General features: G+C 34.9%; 1 protein-coding gene across 2 annotated transcripts; it reads left to right on the plus strand.

Annotated features, from left to right (window-relative positions):
* Positions 1 to 15,275: 15,275 nt before the first annotated feature.
* Positions 15,276 to 19,884, plus strand: LOC136218394 (protein LOW PSII ACCUMULATION 1, chloroplastic). 2 transcript variants are annotated; one of them, XM_066005237.1, is made up of 9 exons: positions 15,276 to 15,562; positions 15,640 to 15,743; positions 16,168 to 16,303; positions 16,550 to 16,781; positions 16,963 to 17,120; positions 18,539 to 18,727; positions 18,907 to 19,007; positions 19,304 to 19,400; positions 19,599 to 19,884. In XM_066005237.1, exons 1-9 carry the CDS (start codon positions 15,314 to 15,316, stop codon positions 19,671 to 19,673), a joined length of 1,341 nt encoding a protein of 446 aa, XP_065861309.1. In that variant the 5' UTR covers positions 15,276 to 15,313; the 3' UTR covers positions 19,674 to 19,884. The 2 variants fall into 2 exon arrangements, with proteins under 2 accessions (XP_065861309.1, XP_065861310.1); XM_066005238.1 differs by lacking the exons at positions 19,304 to 19,400; positions 19,599 to 19,884 and having other exon boundaries at positions 18,875 to 19,009.
* Positions 19,885 to 21,626: the final 1,742 nt, after the last annotated feature.

A 21,626-nucleotide genomic window follows, 5' to 3' on the forward strand; every position in this document is an offset into this window, starting at 1 on the left:
CGTCTCGGGCCTGAAATCACAGAAGAAGTAAGGCATCATGTACATTTAAAGCTATGCATATGTCTATGGTTTAAAAGACGGGTTTCAAAATAAAAAACAATCAAAGACAAAAAAAAATGGCATTTTCTTTCCTTTGCAGGCTATGGCCGATCAGCCACAACTTGGTGCAATCGGCCACCACCTTGATGTAGCCGATTGGCCACATTCAAGCATGAAAGTGGCTGATCGGCCACCATTGTAAAAAGTGCAGAAATCAGATTACATTTTTCATCCCAATGCGTGCTCAGGTTAACCCCAACTACCCGAAATGCATAGAAATGATTCATATAATATTCTAAGACATATTAACCTACATGCATTTTCCCTAAAACCCGAGTTTAAACCGAAATCAACAAAAGAGCAAAATTGTTCAAATTCAAATGAGCTGGAGATATTACCGGTAAGGTGTAATAGTGATGCTCCTGAGACAATACGATAGGGACGTGCTCATCCTCCACAATGTACTTCTTGGAGGCTTGCACTCCGTTGAAAGTGAAGACACCAACATGAGTAGAATCTAGCCCCAAGAGATCAAGGACGGGGATAGGATCCCTAGGAGCCTCTAAAGGTGGGAATGCAACCCCTGAAGCAGCAGAACCCGAATCTCATGGCTTGAAGGAAGCACTAAAACCAGTGTGGGGGCCTGTAGCGGATGCCATGGGTCGTCTGGAAAAGTTTTCCTCTTTCTATTCCAAATGAGTAAAGAGTAGGAGCTTGAAAGGTTTTTTTTTTTATCTTTTTTTATCTTTTTTCTGCCATTTGGGTGGCTGATCGGCTACCCGATGTGGCCGATCAACCACGTCTTATGGTCGATCGGCTACCTGAAGAATTCCTCAATTTTTATAATGATTTGATTCATCCGGGTACGCCTCGTGACCGATTAATGACATCAAATCAATTTCCAGGATGCACCAAATCAATTATATTTTCTGTAATTAGAGTAATCTTCACCCCATGAGTTTCTAATTTGTAGGATGTATCAAAATCAATTATATTTTATGTTATTGGAGTAATCTTCACTCCATGGGTTTCTAATTTGCAGGACGACATCAAATTTAATTCAATTTTCTGTGATTAGAGTAATCTTCACCCCCAATGGGTTTCTAATTTGCTGGATGCATCAAAATCAATTATATTTTCTATAATTAGAGTAATCTTCACCTTATGGGCTTTTTAATTTGCAGGATGCATCAAATCAATTATATTTTCTGTGATTAAAGTAATCTACACACTAACGGGTTTCTATTTGCAGGACGCATCAAATCAAATCAATTTTATATGATCAGAGTAATCTTCTCCCTAAAGGGTTTCTTTTTGCAGGAATTATTCTTCTATCCCGGTTATTATTCTCAATCGGGGAGGCAAAATATATTTTTTCTTTGGAAATGCTGATTGAGAAATAATGTGTGTCATCTAGGAAAGTGTACATCAAGAGGATAGTCGACCACTCAGGTTTGCTTCTCTCTTCCTTCTCATCGTGCTCTTTTCGATTAAGTGTTTTAACACCAATGTCGGAGGTCGACATCTTGGCTTCAAAAAGCGCTTAATTGGAAGGCAGTCTGTGAGCACAGACTTTTCCGACCATAGCGATGAGATTAAGTTGCATATGCTCAACATATTGCAGGTGGACCTCACATCGCGTCACGTGGGATCACGGATTAAAACCCGAGCTCATTTCTTAGAAAATCAATATTTTCAGGGGTGGCCGATCGGCCACGTAATATTTCATAATTTGCCATTGTTTTAAAAAGGGTCAAAACTGCCTTTTTAACCAGTTGGTGGCCGGTGAGCCACAAGTGGTGGCTGATTAGCCACCCGATGTAGCCAATTGGCTACATCAACGGTTTGGGAGCAATTTCCCATTCTTCCCTCAACTCAACCACTATGTGATCAACTGAGGAGATATAGAGCTTAATTGGTGTATAGAAGAAAAATGTTAGCTTTTCTGATGAGGGGGGAAGTTTTACAGAGTAAGAAAAAGCTGAGGAGAGATAGAGCATAATTGGTGTATAGAAGGAAAATGTCAGTTTTTCTGATAGGGGGGGGGGGGGGGGGTTTACAGAGTAAGAAAAAGCTATAAAAAGAAGAAGAAAGGCTAGAGAGAGAAACACAACATTTGAGATTTTTACAAAACTGGGTCAAATGGGAGGCACATTTACATATTTAATCCATTTACTCAACCCACTACATATGTAGATAGTTTTTGTGTGACTTTTCCATAATACCCCTAACCTTTTCACTTCCCCCTCTCCTTGGTTACGCGAATGGTTGGCAGCTCTTCCATTAATGATTCACAGACTTTTTATCTTCCTATCTTCCTTTAAATTGCATGAAATCTGCATCATTTCTCCAAATCACCATATATTTCTCTTCTTCCTCTCTTCATCTCTTGATTCTTCATCTTCCTAATCCTAGAAAACGAAGCCATGGTTTTTCATCTTCCTGTTCCTACTCGTTCCCTGGTTTCTTTCTTCTTGTTACCGTCAAATAAATGGCTATTCTACGTTATTTCCATCGTTTTTCCCAGTTTATCATATTGTTATTGTCGCTTTTAAAGGTGAAAGGCGCGAAAAATGTAAGTATCTACTGTTTTCTCTGCGTTTTTTCATAAAATCACTTCGCGTAGTCGATGATTTTGCGAAGATCTGCGATGAGAAAGAGCCTGAAATGTGACGATCTACTTAGCGAATCGATTATTTCATGAAGTCTGCGAGTAGAAAAGTTCATGATTTCACTCACAAACTTCGCGAAAGCATCGATTCACTAAGTAGATCGTCACGTTTCAGACCTCGCAGATTTCGCGAAAGCATCGATTCGCTAAGTAAAATCATCCTCTTCCCTGCACATTTACATTCGCATGCTTCGCTAATCCTCATTTCTCGAAGCCAAATCATCCTTTTTCCTGCCTAACACGATTAATTTTTCCTGAAGGTGGTTGAATACATAACATCCTTTCTGGAAGGCGGCGTATTGGGGGTGTAGAGGAGATGACTTTCCTTCCTGTATAGGGATTAACTTTCCTCAAGATTGGCACATTCACTTTAAAATGATTCGTTAGGAGAGATTGTGCCAATCTTGGTGTGCATCATGGAAAACGTCCATCCCAAAAAGTCTAGACTTCCATTTCTTATCCCAAAAAGCCTAGACTTCCTATAAAGAGAGAAATTTCCATCCAGATTCGTCACGTTCACTTTGAAGAGATTTGTTAGGAGTTTATTATGGCAATCTTGTTGTAAATTTTGATAATGTTATGATTTTAATGTTGTTATTGTGGCAATCTTGTTGTAAATTTTGATAATGTTATGATTTTAATGTTAAAATCCGTTGTTGTTTGGCATTTTTTTGTTATATACCACTTAGCGAATTTTGTTAAAAACACAACTAGACTTCGCATATGGTAATTAAAATCATCAACTAAACCAAACATTAGTTTCACAGGCTTCGTATATGTTAGAATCTGCGAAGTCAGACGGGAGGGAGACCGTTGCACCGTAAATATTGAGGGTATTATGGGAAAGTCACACAAAAACAGTCTAGATATATAGTAGGTTGAGTAAATAGGTTAAATATATAAATAGGCCTCCCATTTGATCCAGTTTTGTCATTTTCCCTAAATATTATTGTAAGAGTCAAAAAATTATTCAACAAAGTAAGCTTTTCTAAGTATTTCTAGAGTCTTGTTCGTAATCTGAAACTGAGTGAAAGTTCATTTCTCTGGGTTTTTGGGTAAATATTATTGTAAGAGTCAAAAAAATTATTCAACAAAGTAAGCTTTTATAAGTATTTTTGGAGTCTTATTCATAATCTGAAACCGAGTGACAGTTCATTTCTCTGGTTTATGGGTAAATATTATTGTAAGAGTCAAAAAATTATTCAACAAAGCAAGTGAGAGATTCAAATCAACCATTTGAGTCTTTAATGTTCTTTTGAGTTCAAAGTTTATAAGTATTTTTGGGTTCCGTTTGGGATTAATATTTGTAATTCGATTAATCACCGGTTAAAGGGTATTTCCAGCATAATTAAATTAAATCGATTAGAATAAATAGACATAGTACACATATTGAATTGTTATGTTGAATGTGTTAGATTTCTAGGATGTGATTAAGTCCTACGTGATCGAGTCCGACGTCGTAGAATAAATCTGAAAGATGGGTTCCAACGTTCTGCAACTAATGTTTATCTGTTTTACAGGTTTAAAATATTTATTTAGAGGTAGATAAATTCTATAGGATTTCGATATTCAATTGGGATATAATTTATAATTCCGAATTTATTTATCGCTTTTTGCAGTTAACTGAAGCTGGAATGTTTTGATTTGCACATGAAGAATGGTTTCTCTGTGAAAATTCATGGTCATGCAGAGAACAAGTCAGGCGGAGAAGAAGCACATGTGGATCGAGAAGGAAGGGTATTTATGGTTGGGTGTGGTTTGAAATTACAAAAATAGCCTTTGGCTATTTAGTCAGTTAGGACTGCCTTTGCTAATGGAATGAACCTCAAAACCCTTCTTTGCAAACTTTTATACCATATAGTTTATGTTTGAAAATGACCGAAACCATAGGATTTATTTTTGTACTTTTCCCTTATTTTAATTAGTTTAGAATAATTTTCCATTTGTAATTAAAGACGAAGCCCAATTGGAGATTAAGCCTAGAATTAGTATTGAAGCATATAGTTCATGATCCGGCCTGGTTGGAGGAAGATCTAGTTTCAGGATTTTTATAATTTTGCAATTAGTTTTTATGAGGCCTCTAAACTATCATATTCAATTTCAGCATTCCAAATGTCATTTTGTTTTGCCATGTAAGCCATAATTGAAATGAATCCCAAAATATTTCTGGTCTCAGGCGCCTCAACTTCTGCTGAATCGCCTTCATACTCGGGTTCGTCGGGATATGATGCTTTACTATCTTCCTGTCGACCCCATGCAAGTCATATAAATACCTTCCACACTTGAAACCTTGTCGAGCATCGATTGTCTAAATATGGGCCATGCCAAAGTCGGGTGCATTGGATTATCTTCATAGGGTAAAGGTTAAAGGAAATAGTTACGCCTTAACACTCATTTGGTGGTTAGAGTTGACATGGATAGTAGGACTATTTTAGCCCTAGCCTTAGGCATAGGATGAAAAGTACCAATAAAATCTCATCCAATCGAGAGTCACATAGGATGTGATTTGAAAGTGGTTCTTACCTAAATAACCGCGGCTTAGGTGTACAGGCTCAACTTTACTAAGTTAAAGTGAAATATGGATCTCAGCCCACTAATTTACATACACTAACATGAATTATTTAAAAGGGATATTAATTCATTTGGTGGGAAAATTAAAAGACCTTATGTTAATCAACTTTAATTGCATTATATGTATATATAAAATGGCTGCAACAAACACATTTTCACTACGGTCGGCCCTTAAAAAGGATAAGCTAAATGGTCGAACTTTCTCGACTGGGCTCGAAACTTGAGAATAGTTCTCAAACAAGAGATCAAAGAGTATGTTCTAGACCGGACTAAACCTAATCCATCAGCCCATACTACAACTAGTGGTACGACACTAAACTATATGTTGCATAAGAAAGACTCAATAGACGTGACATGTTTGATGCTAGCTATCATGATCCCAAAGCTGTGTGATCATGGGCCACCTAAAAGAAATGTTCCAAGAGCAAGTCTGTTAAGAAAGGTTCTTGAAAACTAAGGCATTTAACTCTTGTGAGATGGAACCTCGGACTCTAGTTAGTACCCATGTGCTCAAGATGGAAGGGTACATTGATATTCTTGATAAGCTTGAGTTGATGATCACTCACGACCCAGTCAGCTAGAGTAAACTGAGTGAAACGGTAAGCATTTACTTATATCTGTGTATAAATGTATTTTGATTGTGACTTGTTGAGCATGAAATATGATTGAATATGATGTAAATATATGACATATTTTGTGATGGGCCACATCAAGGAAATGTTCCAAGAGCAAGTCCGTTAAGAAAGGTTCTTGACAACTAAGACATTTAACTCTTGTAAAATGGAACCTCGGACTCTAGTTAGTACCCATGTGCTCAAGATGGAAGAGTACATTGATACTCTTGATAAGCTTGAGTTGACGATCACTCACAACCATGTCAGCTAGAGTAAACTGAGTGAAACGGTAAGCATTTACTTATATTTGTGTATAAATGTATTTTGATTGTGACTTGTTGAGCATGAAATATGATTGAATATGATGTAAGTATATGACATATTTTGTGATATTTGTCATAAGTTGTGATTGTTATGAAAAGTTTGAAATGAAGTAAATTATGACATTATGAGTTGAAATTTGATATGTTGAGCCTTGTGAACATTTTTAAACTGGTGTAAGAAGCTTAGAACAATGAGTGTGAGTGATCAACAAAAGATCCTAGAAAGGAAAGAAGTTTAACTCCCCAAAATCCAAAATGTAACTTTTTAGCAAATGAGGATCCAACCCCCTACCCTGCATAGTCCTCCTTTTATAGAGTCAACAGTGGCTACACACTCTAATTTTCTATATCATAATTTCAAGCAAACGAGATGTCATACCACGAAAAGAAATAGTCGTACCTAACTGGCATCTTTTGCATACGGAGATGACGTATGGTTGCATCTCTACCCACGTGGCCAACCATTTGACATGCACATCGATTGGATAAAAAGTCGAGATGGTCTGTAAACACATGATGTCACTTTAGCAGTATGGTAGAATTTTTTTCAGATTCAACTTTTATGTCCTTCTTGACGGTTGTACGATGAAGGAGAATTGATGGATGACTCAAATAAGTGTTATATGGCTTAAAAAGGGTTTCTTTTTGCTGGTATTTCTGGATTTTTTTATTGCTCATTTTTTTATCTCCTAAGCATTATCAGACTTCCGATGTGGGGGTTAGTTCACTACTTTCCTTGTGAGGTAAAATAAACCACTACTTACAACAAGTCAATTTGATCCCTTAAAGCAACAAACAACTTCATTCCACCACTATCTTTACTCTTACCATTTGAATACCATTCATAGAATCACCCAAACCACCATACATATCAACTTTAATATCTTCAACAGAAGTAACATTAATCAAACTCATCAAAACCTAAAGCTTATTCTTTACAAAAAAAATCATTCCTTTCAAAATATTTATCTCATTTTCAGATGGGTTAATACTGCTCAACTTCATTTAAGATGAAAAAAATCAAAACAAAAAATCCAAATAAAAAATTATTTGTTTATGAAAAATAAGGTATAATAGCTTTTTAAGGGACCTGGTTGATGATTTTGATAGTTTAAGGTTCTAATTGACTTTGAAACTTTAGTTTGGGGAGCCAAATTGGTGTAATACCAAAGAAACAAAACATAAAAAAAATATTAAAAAATATCTATGACGCATATATTAAAAATATCATATCATCAACTTCATTTTTCCTATAACCTTTATCAATAGAATGCCAATTAAGCATCCTAGGAAGCGTTTGTCACCTACTCCTGTAAAACAATCCTTTTGTCGCACTACATACATCATAAACCCATAATTGAAAAAACAAGCGGTCATCTATAGAGCCTATAAAACTCACGACTTTTCAAAAAAGAAGAATTAATCTTGAAAGATGAATAGTAGCATCAAAAATTTCTTGACCCTAAGAATAATTAAGAGTCCACAAAAACACATTCAAAATGACGCATAAATACAAGCTTCTCATCTGTCTTCCCCATAAAACCTTAACATAATCCACATCATAATCTTACTAAATCTTATGCTGAAGCAAACATTTTTCACATATTTATAGTAACTAATAGTTTTCAAACTACTTATGAATTAACAACCTTCAATGTCTAGGAGAACACTCTTTATTTTTCAAAAAACTCAATCCATTAATAAATAAAACGCATCAATCCCAAACTTTACTTTCTCACCACCAACTTCTATATAAATAGACTTCTCCGCTCTTTACTCAACCTTAACAATTAACGTAAAAACAATTATAAATAGAAAACATCACATAATTTAACACAATTTCAAACAGATACACAAAATATACCTTCTCTATAAAATGAATGAAAATAAAAGAAATCTATACATAACTAACAGATAATATTATCAAAATAAAAAAATAATAAATAATTAAAATATAGTTAAATGATGGATAATGTGGTGATTGCCCAAAAGTTGGTCCACACTATGAAGATCAGGAAGGGGAAGAAAGGCATCGTGGCTCTTAAGTTGGACTTGGAGAAAGCCTATAATCGCATCAACTGGAGTTTTCTGATGGAGAGTCTGGAGAGAGCGAGGATCCTTGACAATTGGAGAAGGTTAATTAAGGTTTGCATCTCTTCTCCTGTTTTTCAAGTTATGATTAATGGGGATATGTCGGAGGAATTCTCTCCGGGTCGGGGCATCCGTCGAGGGGACCCTATGATCCCCTTCCTTTTCATTATTACAATGGAGAGGTTGTCGCATCTGATCCAGGATGCTGTTGATAATGGGAGTTTCCACCCAGTGGCTATTAATAGCTTCTGCCCCTAGGTTACTCACTTATTCTTTGCAGATGATGTTCTGATCTTTCTAGAAGGTAATGAGGAGCAGTTGAGTATTATTATGGATATCCTTGACTGTTTCTGTTCGGCCTCTGGTTAGAAGCTTAATATCCATAAATCTAGGATGATGTGTTCTAAAAATATGAACCAGAGAGTATGTAAAAGATTAAGTGATCTCTCGGGTATTCCTCTAACTAACTCTTTCGGGAAGTATCTGGGTATTCCCCTCCACAGTGAGAGAGTGTCTAAGGTGTCTTTTAAAGATACTTTGGATAAAGCAAATATGAAGTGTGCCACTTGGAAAGCTAGGACTCTCTCTCTCGCTGGCCGTCTTACGTTAATCCAATCTGTTAATTGTGCAACTCCCAATCACATTATGTAGGCTTGTCATCTTCCTGAACCTGTGCTTAAAGACCTTGATAAAATTAAGGGTAAATTCCAAAAAAAACCCCTGTGGTTTGATGTTCTTTCAAAAAAACCCTTGTGGTTTGTTATTACAAAAAAAAAGGACTGTGGTTTGCGCCGTTAACCAAAAAACGGAAAATGGCTTAACGGTGTTAAAATGCTGACGTGGCACAGGGGTAAGGTTGGAAATTCGAATTTTTTTTTATTTTTTTATTTTTTCCCCTCTCTCTCTCCTCCTTCTTCTTCCTTCTTCCTCTTCCTCTTCCTTCTTCTCCTTCTTCTTCTCCTTCTTCTTCTTCTTCTTCTTCTTCCTTCTTCTTCTTCTCTCCTCCTTCTTCTTCCTTCTCCTTCTTCTTCCTTCTCCTTCTTCTTTTTCTTTTTCCTTTTTCTTCTTCTTCCTCCTTACTCTTCCTTCTTTTTTTTTCTTTTTTTTTAAGTTTTCGGAAATCTCGAAAATTTCTCAGAAATCTGGAAATGAATGAAGAGCAAAATTTTGGACGGCTGTCTGCTGAGCTCCGCCGCTGGCCTCGACTGTGGGTTATACGGTCACTTCCTCCAGTACTTAGTCGATCTCCGTCTAACTCGTCAAGGTAAACATTCCAAAATAATTAAAAAATAAACGGAAAATTAATTAAAAATGAAGAACGGAAAATCTTACAGAGGAAGGAGGATACGATTTGGCAGCTTCGATAGTGTCCAAGAAGGCGAGGAAATTGAGGACACAGCCATCATTTTTAGTAGAAAATTCAACAGCAAAATCAAGCATTCCTCTCAAACCAGATTCATGATGGAATTGGAAGAATAAGATGTGATGTGATCTGTTAAATTGAGGGAATGGATGGCGGAGATGGCGGAGGATGTTCAAAATTCGAACTTGTGGTTTGATGTTCGAAATTCCAAAAAAAGAGGAGAATTTCCGGGGAAAATCCAGAAATCTGGAAATTGTCCAGATTTTTGGAAAATTTTCGGAAATCTGGAAATTTCCAGATTTCCGGAAACTTAAAAAAAAAGAAAAAAAAGAAGGAAGAATAAGGAGGAAGAAGAAGAAAAAGGAAAAAGAAAAAGAAGAAAGAGAAGGAAGAAGAAGAAGAAGAAGAAGAAGAAGAAGAAGAAGGAGAAGGAAGAAGAAGAAGAAGAAGAAGAAGAAGAAGAAGAAGGAGAAGGAAGAGGAAGAAGGAAGAAGAAGGAGAGAGAGAGGGAAAAAAAATAAAAAAATAAAAAAAATTCGAATTTCCAACCTTACCCCTGTGCCACGTCAGCATTTTAACACCGTTAAGCCATTTTCCGTTTTTTGGTTAACGGCGCAAACCACAGTCCTTTTTTTTGTAATAACAAACCACAAGGGTTTTTTTGGAAGAACATCAAACCACAGGGTTTTTTTTTGGAATTTACCCTAAAATTAATCGTAGGTTCCTGTGGGGGGAAGCTGAGGAGGGGAGAAAGATCCATCTTGTTCCTTGGAATGAGGTTTGTCAGCCTAAAGATTTGGGAGGTCTGGGCATTAGGAAAGCCAAAGATAATAATAAAGTCTTATTAATGAAACTCCTGTGGCGGATGTGGCAGTCTCCTTCAGCTCTGTGGGTCTAACTCTTATGCGGGAAATACCGGAAGGATAAGGTGTTTGGGGGGCCTAAGGATAGAGTGGCTAATTGTTCCTTTCTATGGAAAGGCATTAGTGCAGTTTTTGCTGAATTTTGTTCTGGGATTGGGTGGAATGTGGGTAATGGTAGGTCCATCAGATTTTGGAAGGATATTTGGGTAGGCAAGAAGCCTTTATTGGAGATTTGTACTTCTTTGCCTCTGGTGGACATTCAGGACTGGAGGATTGCTGATGTGGTGGATTCTGAGGGTGAGTGGATTTGGGATAAATTTGAGTCCTACCTTAGTCTGGAATCGCTCCTTACTATTAGAGGTGTTCACATTAGTAATCAAATTGAGGACAAGGATAGTTACTGTTGGGCGCTGACTAACAATGGGGCCTATTCGTGTAAATCTGCTTTTCAGGCGTTCTATCAGGATTTGGATTCTCCGTCCCCTGGGGTGTGGAAGACGATTTGGGCCTTAAAAGTGTCGTACCGTATTAGGAGTTTCCTGTGGTTGGGGGCTAGGAATAGGTTGCTTACTAATTCGGATAGAAAAAGGAGGCACATGGTGGTTTCTGGAGCCTGTGGCAGATGCAGAGGGTTTGAGGAAACTTTGTGTCATGCTCTCAGGGATTGTGAGAGAAGTAAGGAGGTTTGGAGGAGAATTCTCCCTAGGGATGTGCTACCTTCCTTTTTAGCCCATTCTGAAAATGATTGGTTTGTTGATGGAATTAAAGGGATTCTTCTGCCTGGAAATCATGGTGTCCTTCTTTTTGTGGTGGTTTGCCATCAGATTTGGAAATGGCGGAACGAGGAGATCTTTGGAGGAGGAGTGGTGTCTCAGCCTAATGTCCTTGAATTCTTCTCTAAGAAGATTAGTACCTTGGTTGAGAGTTTTGTTGATGACCCCTTACCTAGGGATGTTCAGAGGAGGGAGGTTAATCTTTTAGGCTGGTGTAAGCCGAGGGAAGGGGTGGTTAAACTCAACACTGATGGTTCTTGTCTAAGAGATGGGAGAATTGCCGCAGGAGGGGTCCTTAGAGACGATGGTGGCAGGTGGGTTTCTGGCTTCTCTCAGAATTTGGGTATTGGATCTTCCTTTTCTGCAGAGCTTTGGGGGATTTTCTCTAGCTTGAAACTTGCTAAGGATCTTGGGGGTGAAGAAGCTTCTTGTTGAATCGGATAACCAAGAAGCGGTTAAAATGATTTCTGAGGGCAACGCTGTTTGCCGGAATAACCTGAACATTATTAAAAGCAATAAGAGGATTGGCTCCTCCTTTGAGTCTATCAAGGTTTGCTCATATTTATAGGGAGCAGAACCGTGTTGCGGACCGTCTTGCGATGGAAGGGCACTCTAGTGTGTTGGGTCTTTCTACCTTTTCTTCCCCGCCGGTCTTCATCTCTTCTTTGATCTTGGAGGATGTGGTGGGGGTCAGTTTTCCTAGGCTGATCCCGGGTTGAGCGGTTTTTTGTTTTTTTATTTTTTTATTTTTTTCTTTTCCTTTCCTACCAAAAAAAAGAAATAAAAGCGACTCAAAAGAAAGTGAATGAAACCCACTAAATTATAATTGCAACCACTTTAATATAATTTCACCAAAACTTAAAACACAATAAAACATAATTTCATATGATATAATTCAATTTCACCCAATTTAAACCAATTTATTTTATTTTGTTATAATTTCATTCGATTTCTTCAAATTTCTTCAAATTTAAATTTGTTTCATATTATCTCATCTAATGTAATATCCAACAAATAACTTTAAAAAAAACACAACTAGAAACAACAAAACAAAAATTATATGAAATTGAATAAAATAAATCAAACAAATTTACATATATCTAATTTTTGAACAATTAAAACTTCTTCCCAAACATATACTAGAAAACTTTTTCAATAACTTATTTGATGATTTGTTTTGAACAATCTTTCCACTATCATTCTTTCACGGTATCATATTTCATAGGAAATTCTTTATTTTTATCACCGTACAACTTCTTCCGCAAATCTTTCTTTGTTTTTTCACATAGTCATCCACATCAACAATATTTTTCTTCTTCCGATTCTTGTAAAAAATCAATTCAGTCAAATGCTTATCTTCATAATCAATGAAATCAGACGAAGTCGAATTATTATCTATATAAGAAGAAGTATCAAAGTCCAATTTCTTACCAACTTTCACCATTCTGAAATACAACACAAAAAACAAAAACAACGACAAAAAGAAATAATACAACACAATAGAAAATAAAAATTCTAATACCATAAACAAGGGCGAACAAAAATTCAAAGGGAAAAATTAGGAAAAACGATACTAAGTTAAAGAGAAGACAAGCAAAAGAATGAAAGTGCAATGGTTAGAATAAAATACAATGCATAAAAACAGTATTTAAAAAATAAAAATTAAAAAAGAGGCACATATGGAAAACACTAGAGTTGTGCAACTGAATGTAATCGCAAAAAGTGGCATTTCACTCAGATTCGCCAAATATAAAACTAAAAAACAATCTTGTATATTTAAACAAAGGACAAGTGCCAATTTTGACCTTATCATTTTTTAGTAAGTGCATATTTGATTTTAACGTGCAAAATAAATTTACCTATAACGTTTTCAAGCAATATCAATTTTATCCGTATCTGATGGAAAAATTGAACGGATTGGTTTGACTGTTATATCGACCTTCAAAACAAGTTTGTCGATAAACTAAAGTAGTTTCTTACATTTTGTTGGTTATTTATAACTATATTACTAACATACTAAATATTTTTGACACTTTGATAAAAAAAAAAAATTGTGATCGACTTAAATGTGGCAGATTTAGTTGTTAGAATTTAGTTTCTTATTGACTTATATCTTAAACGTAATTGATGTTTGAAATGCTCATATTGCAGTTAAATACGATGAAACCAACTTATTCAAAATTTTGATAATATAATAATAAAATTGATCTTACTTAAAAATAAAAAAAAACAACAGTAGAAATTATACTATTTCGTACGCTTAAAGTCAAATTAATGCTTCCCGATATGATCAAGTTTGGCCGAAATCCATTTAAATAAAGGAAAATTATAAAATTGGGTCAAATGGGAGAATCATGTACATATTTAACCCATTTACTCAACCTACTACATATCTAAACTATTTTTATGTGACTTTCCCAAAATACCTCAACCTTTCATCTCCCCTTCGCCTTTCTCTTCCTTGGCGCACAACAGTTTCTCTTCCCCGAGAGATTCCTAGACCTTTGATCTCCCCCCTTCGCCTTTCTCTTCCTTAGCGCACAACGGTTTCTCTTCCCCGAGAGATTCCTAGACCTTTGACCTCCATCTCTTCCTTTATATTGCGAAATCTGCACAATTTCTCTTCATCACCATGTCTTTCTCTTCTTCCTCTCTTCATCTCTTTGATTCTTCATCTTTCCATTGCTAAAAAACTAAGTCATGGTTCTTCATCTCCTATTTCTGCTCGTCTCTTGGTTTCTTTCTTCTTGTTCGGATTGAAGAAATCGTTATTCTATGTTATTTTCATCGTTTTCTGCGTTTATCATATGGTTATTTACGATTTTAATGGTGAAAGGAGAGAAAATGTAAGTATCTACTGTTTTTTTTTTCGTTTTTTTTCAGAAAATCACTTCGCGTAACCTGGCTTCGCGAAGGTCTGCGAGGAGAAAGAGCCTGAAACGGACGATTTTACTTCGCGAAAACGGATTACGCGAAGTCTGCGAAGAGAAATGTTCATGATTTTTACCTTCACAGACTTCGTGTAACCTGTTTCGCAAAGTAAAATCGTCACATTTCTCCTCGCAGACTTCGCGAAATCCTTTTTTAGCGAAGTAAAAGCATCCTCTATCTTGCACATTTCTCTTCGCAGACTTCGCGAAATCCTCATTTCGCGAAGATAAATCGTCCTTTTTCTTCCTAACACGATTAAATTTTTCTGAAGGTGGTTGAATACATAACATCCATTTTAGGAAGGCGGTGTACTGGGATGCAGAGTAGATGACTTTCCTGGATTCTCTTCTGATATAGGGAGACATTCCCATCAAGATTGGTCACGTTGACTTTGAAATGATTTGTTAGGATTTTATTGTGGCAATCATGTTGTAAATTTTGATAATGTTATGATTTTAATGTTGTTATTTTGGCATTCTTGTTGTAAATTTTGATAATGTTATGATTTTAATGTTAGAATCTCTTGTTATTATGCCTTTTTTTGTTATATACCACTTTGTAGATTTCGCAATATGCGAAGTCTGCGAAGATAAAAAATACTTAAAAACACGTCTTTTATCTTCGCAGACTTCGCATATTACAAAATCTGCGAATTAAAATCATCTATTGAACCAAACATTATCTTCGCAGGCTTTGCATATTACGAAATCTACGAAGTGAGACAGGAGTGAGAAAAACGAAAGGCTAAAAAATTTCTAGGTGTTATATATATATTAAGGGTATTTTGAAAAAATCACACAAAATTAATAAAGATATATAATAGATTGAATAAATAGATTAAATATATAAATGAATATCTCACTTAACCCAATTTTATAATTTTCCCTTTAAACAACCACTCTTGACCAGTTGAGATCTGGCACATTTAGTCCATGAACCGGCCTGAAACTTGTTAATGACCCATTAACTCACTGGTGAGAAACGACAGCGTTTACGAAGATAAGCATTTTATAGCGAGTGCAAAAATACCACCACTTGAGCGAGTAAACACGCAAGGGTTATCTAAATGCCCAAATGGCTGTTGCTACTGCTCCGTCGCTTAACCAGCGTCTCCTCTGGTTCTCAACTTCAACATTCAGGAATTCATGGTTTCTTTACAAAACGACTTCTTTCACTCCTCAAAGGACTCCTTTTCTCTCTCTCATTTCTTCCTCTTCTTATCCTCCTCCTCCTCCTCCTTCCACTTCTCAATCCTCTGAAGCCAATACGCAGACCGCTGAGTCGTCTGTCAATTTGGGTCTCTCCCTCTTCTCCAGAGGACGGGTATTCTCCATATATTCTCTCTCTCCTTTTTCTTTTTGCTTGCGAACTGACCTTCTTTGCAATAATTGGTATTTCAGGTTAAGGATGCGTTAGTCCAGTTTGAAACAGCACTTACTTTAGATCCCACACCTTTGGAGGCCCAAGCTGCACTCTATAACAAAGCCTGCTGCCATGCCTATAGGTATATCGGTTTTTGTTTCTTTTGCTTTCCTTAATAAATTGGGAATCAGGATTTAAATTTCAATTGCTGATAATTTGTTGGAAATTGAATTGTTTATCTGATTTCATGTGTTATATTCAACTGCATTGAACTGATTAATATAATGAAGAAGTAAATGAAAAATCAATAAGCTACTCTCAAACCATTTTAGGAACTCCTCAAGTCAGTAGCTTATGGGTTGCTTATCCGTATTTGTAGCCCTGAGTGCGAGATTGTGATCTACTACTCTTTTAGAATGTGTCATAGACTGCTGAAAGATGTTAGTTTGTGCCCTTAAAGTTGCTAATTTTATATTTGAACAATAGCGCATTCAAGATAAATCCATCTTTAAGAATAGCTTCATTGAGCTGATTAGCTTTGTTTTTTTATTCTTATCCTGAGGAAGAGGGGAAGGAAAGAAAGCTGCTGATTGCCTTCGTACTGCTTTGAGGGAATATAATCTTAAATTTGGAACCATTTTGAATGATCCTGACTTGGCTTCCTTCAGAGCGTTGCCTGAGTTCAAGGAATTGCAAGAAGAGGTTTATCATGCTTTCATGAATTTCTTTCATGTGTTAATCCCCCTTTTTCTCATCACTAGCCTGCCAGCTTCTCAATTTTTTATAAGCACATGCTCTTTTTATTGTAATTCTACATTTTTCTTTCGCCACTTCACCTGAAAATCAAGGTACTGGATTATGTAATCGCACACTTCTTTTGGCCGACCCATGCAAATTGAGGATTGAACTTCGTAAGCATTAACCCTCATAAACATGTTCTGTTTACAGGCTAAGCTGGGAGGGGAAGATATAGGTTACAGTTTCCGTAGAGATCTCAAACTGATTAGTGAGGTCCAAGCACCATTTCGTGGGGTTAGGAGATTTTTTTATGTGGCATTCTCAGCAGCTGCAGGAATATCACTGTTCTTCACATTTCCAAGGCTTTTACGTGCAATTAGCGGTGGGGATGGTGCCCCAGATCTACTAGCAACTGCTGGGAATGCTGCCATTAATATTGGAGGTAATCACTGGAAATTTTCTCTGTCTTGTAAAAAAAAATGAGTTTGAATTTATGTATACATTACTTTTATCCTACCTTTTGACGTACATAGTACATTACTGCACAATATACTATTATCAACAGAAGGGTATTATTAGCTTTCTTTTTAAAGTGACTAATATTTTAAATCAGTAATCTACAGGCATTGTTGTTTTTGTGGCCTTGTTTTTATGGGACAACAAGAAAGAGGAAGAACAAATTGCACAGATAACCAGAGATGAGACTCTATCAAGATTACCTTTGCGCCTTTCAACTAATCGAGTTGTTGAGCTTGTGCAACTTCGGGACACTGTTAGGCCAGTCAGTATCAAGAACTTCTTTTCTCTACTCAAATCAATCCTTGTATTAAGCATTAAAATTCGCTATTCATGCCTTACTGATTTTAACCATTTTATAACCACAGTATCCCTTTTCAAGAATTAAGTATAGCCTCCTAATCATTTTCTCAAAGTGTTTCTCATTCTTGAAAGACAAGCTTTCTTTAAAGGGTAAATTACACCCATGGCCACTGAACTTTACCCATTTTAACATTATGGCCACTGAACTTCAATTCTTAACGGTATGGCCACTGAACTTTACACTTTTTAACACCGGTGGCCACTCAATTTTAACTAACTCCTCAAAATGACTGTTAACGACCTCAAAATGAAAATATTCAAGAATTAAAGTTGTTCAGAACGACACTTACCATGAAACCATAATTTTTATTTTCCTAAAGCACATTTTTTGGAGCTTTCTCTCTCTAAAAATTTACTTTCTCTCTCCTAACCAAACAACATCTAAATGACCTGAAAACGAAAATTTTCAAGAATTAAAGTTTCTTAGAATATCATTAACTCTTCAAATTTTTATTTTGAGACCGTCAACGGTCGTTTTGAGGTGTTGAGTGGCCACCGGTGTTAAAAAGTGTAAAGTTCTGTAGCCATACTATTAATAATTGAAGTTCAGTGGCCACAATGTTAAAATGGTAAAGTTCAGTGGCCATGGGTGTAATTTACCCTTTCTTTAAATTGATGAATGCTGTGTGATCCATTATATCGGGGTAAATTACACCCATGGCCATTGAACTTTATCCATTTTCATGGTATGGCCACTGAACTTCAAAATGTAACATAAAAGCCATAAAAATTACTCTTTGTTACACATTTGGCCACTAAACTTCAATCAATGCTTTAAAATGGCCGTTGAAGGCCTCTAAATAAAAAATTCCAAGAATTAATGATATCTTAAGCAAATTTAACTCTTGAAAATGTTCGTTTTGAGGTTATTTTGGTGTTGTTTGGTTAGGAGAGAAAGTGGATTTTTAGAGAGAGGATGCTCCAAAAATGGTGATTTTGGAAAATAAAAAATGTGGTTTCATAGTAAATGTCATTCTGGACAACTTTTATTCTTGAATATTTTCATTTTGAGGTCGTTAAGGGTTATTTTGAAGAGTTAGTTAAGGTTTAGTAGCCACGGGTGTATTAAAGTGTGAAGTTCAGTGGCTTTTATGTTAAAATTTGAAGTGAAAATGAATAAAGTTCAGTGGCCATGGGTGTAATTTACCCAATTATATTGTTATGATCTTATTGAAATTGGTTAGAGTTCTAATATTTAAAATGGTACAAGTTTTACCAGTTGGCTGAACATGTATCTTCTATGAAATTTTGAAGCATATCATCATGATGTAACAGTCCAAATACTGTATAGTAATTGCTCTCATAATGGTTTATAATTAGGTAATTTTAGCTGGGAAAAAGGAGAATGTAACCCGGGCTTTGCAAAAGGCAGAGAGGTTCAGAACTGAGCTCCTTAGTCGAGGTGCTCTTTTAGTTCCTGTTATCTGGGGTGAAGGCAGGGAACCAGAAGTACAGAAAAAAGGCTTTGGTGCTCCGGTGAAGGCAGCTGCTGCACTTCCTTCTATTGGGGTAAGAAATTGGATTCCCTAAACCACGTTTCTTCCGTTGCTTACCATTTTATCTCAGGAATCATAATAAATGATTTGTTTCACTTTAGCTGGTCCTGTTTAATTTGAATTAAGATTTAGATTTAGTTAAGTGGTTATTCTCTTACAGTCTTGACATAAGATTTGATGGCAACATGGTAGGAAGATTTTGAAAAACGAACCCAGTCCATAGTTGCAAAATCAAAATTGAAAGCTGAAATTCGTTATAAAGCAGAAGTTGTATCACCAGCTGAATGGGAAAGGTCAGTTGCTACTAAATTGTCTTTTTTCTTTTTTCCTGTTATTTCAATTTTAAGCACAGCTCAGGAGGGTGATGTATGGTGTAATTTGTGAAAATAGATACTAGCTTGAATTATTTGTCCTGATCTGTTCATGTTTCCCACATTTCCTATGATGCGTTTGTGCTAATTTACTTGCTTCAACCTCAAGTCCTGAATAATTACACAATTCTTTCTCTGGAATCCTATACATTAGTTTGTTCTTCTTGTTAGACTTTACTGCCATGTAATCTGTTCAAGTTTCTGTGAACTCATTTTAGGTGGATAAGGGATCAACAGAAATCAGAAGGAGTAACTCCAGGGGAGGATGTGTATATAATAATGCGTCTTGATGGTCGAATTAGAAGATCGGGGAAAGTAAGTACAAGTAGATATGTATAAATTGCAGTAGTGAAACAAACCATATAATAATTGAGCAATTGCAGTTGATCTCTTTGACGAGTTACCCAGGGCAGCAGCACCATTTGATATTTTGTGTGGTCCTAGAATGCTGAGATATGAAGCTAATAAGATGGTAGGATATGTTCTGATATTTGGCAGTGAATACTAATGCAGGGAATGCCGGAGTGGCAACAAATTATGAAGGAACTGCCACCAATGGAAGCATTGTTGAGTAAGCTTGAAAGATAGTCTTCTTCACTCACTATTCAACTCATTTAATCACAAAGAAGAAAGCTTCTGGAAATGCTGAAAGCTGCTTATCTGTTTTATATATATATAAACATTACTTTGCACATATTGGAGGAAAACATGACGTTTCTACTATTTTCAATCATAATTCCTTAATTTTTCAAATTTAAACTTATTGGCCTTGTTTGGTGTAAAATTAGAGGTTTGATGATGATAGGTTTGAAAGAGTTTTTTGGGCTCGAAACCTTTTTTAATTAGTTTATTGCTCCATCTCTTTTGAATGACATATTTACTCCTAATTACTACTCTTTACTTAAACAAATGTTATTTTTTTCCTTTAAAAAAAACATTATGAATATATGTTTTAGTGGTAAATGTCAATTAATAAATCTAAATTTACTATTATATTATTGGAAATTATATTTCTATTCAAAATTATATGAATCAAAATTAATAATTAAACTAACTAATATTATTGGAAGCTTTGAGAAGAATATAAAAATATTGGACTTTTGTTTTAGTAAAATATTGAATTATAAATTAATTGGTATATATTAAAAAATGTATTATATAATATAATATATTATATAATATCCAAGTTTATTTATCAAACATTTATTGTAGATAAAAATTTCATTTTTATTAATGAAAACTTAATTAAATATATTTTTATGTATTATAAAGATCTAAGTTATAGTATGTGTATATGTTATTTTTTTAGAATGTAATTAGAAATATGAATTATTAAAAAAGAAAATAATATCCATAAAATATCATTGTCCTTATTTGTTATTTTACACATACAACTATTAGCAATTAATTAAATTTTATCAACCAAGTTATACAAACAATCAGCTAGTAAAAAAGTAAGTAGCTTACAAATATTTACTAAATAAATAGGGCCATTGTGCCATTTTCCTAACATATTTGATTATTTAATCATTTAAACTTAATGTTGCTAAACTGTTTTTGATATTGACAAGTTTAATAGTAAAACCAAAGAGCTTACAGAAAATATTTTGCTGTGAAGAAAAAAAAAACTGAACAAGCTCTAGCCTGGAAGAAGAAAGTCTTCTGAAAATGACATTTGTCTCGAAATACATTTTACTTTATCTCAATATTGTTTTCGTCATTAACAAAATTAAGACCTTGTTTATAGGAAATTAAAATCTAACCATTTGTATAATAGAGAATTTATTTGCAATGAATATTTGGTGTTGCCTGAAGCTAAAGGAAGACGAAACTAAGGTGGTGTTTGATAAATTTGAAAATTAAGTGCTAATGAATTTTAAGTGTTGAATATTAAGTATCATTTATTAAATGATGTAACTGTTTGATAAATATGAAATATAAGTAAAGGATATAAAAATATTATTTGAGAATGTTGAACGTAAACTTTAAATTAAATATTTTGTTTTATTAAAATAAATGATTTTTTTAACTCAATTGAATAATTTAAGTGATTTAAAAATTGCAGTTATCAAATACATTTAATATAAATAAGTGTTTAAATTATTAAATTGACTGATTTTTTAAGTTATCAAAACAGGGCTTAAGTAAGAAGTAGTAAAGATTTAGCCCAAAAAAATATGGGCCTTTTAAATTAAATTTTGAAAAGTTTGCGGAGAAATTCAATTCCAACAACATCTTAGTTCTTCCTCAAATCAATAAAAATCTCAATTTCATCCTTATGATTATTATTGAAGAAACTCTTCTCTCCATATTTTTTTTATTAATAATCTATTATTGAGATTTTTTATTTCTCTAATGGTAAATATAAGGATAGATTATCTCAAAAGAAAAAAATATATAAGGATAAATAATAACTTTAAAAATAAAAAGTGAATACGATAAATATTGTCTTACAAGTATACAGTTTCTATGTCCTCATTCATCATCTGCTCGAATTATCTTCAGGGCTAGTACTTTTTATATATATAAGTGTTAGTAAAT

This window comes from Euphorbia lathyris, chromosome 2 (assembly GCF_963576675.1).
Source record: "Euphorbia lathyris chromosome 2, ddEupLath1.1, whole genome shotgun sequence".
In the NCBI taxonomy this organism is placed as follows: domain Eukaryota; kingdom Viridiplantae; phylum Streptophyta; class Magnoliopsida; order Malpighiales; family Euphorbiaceae; genus Euphorbia; species Euphorbia lathyris.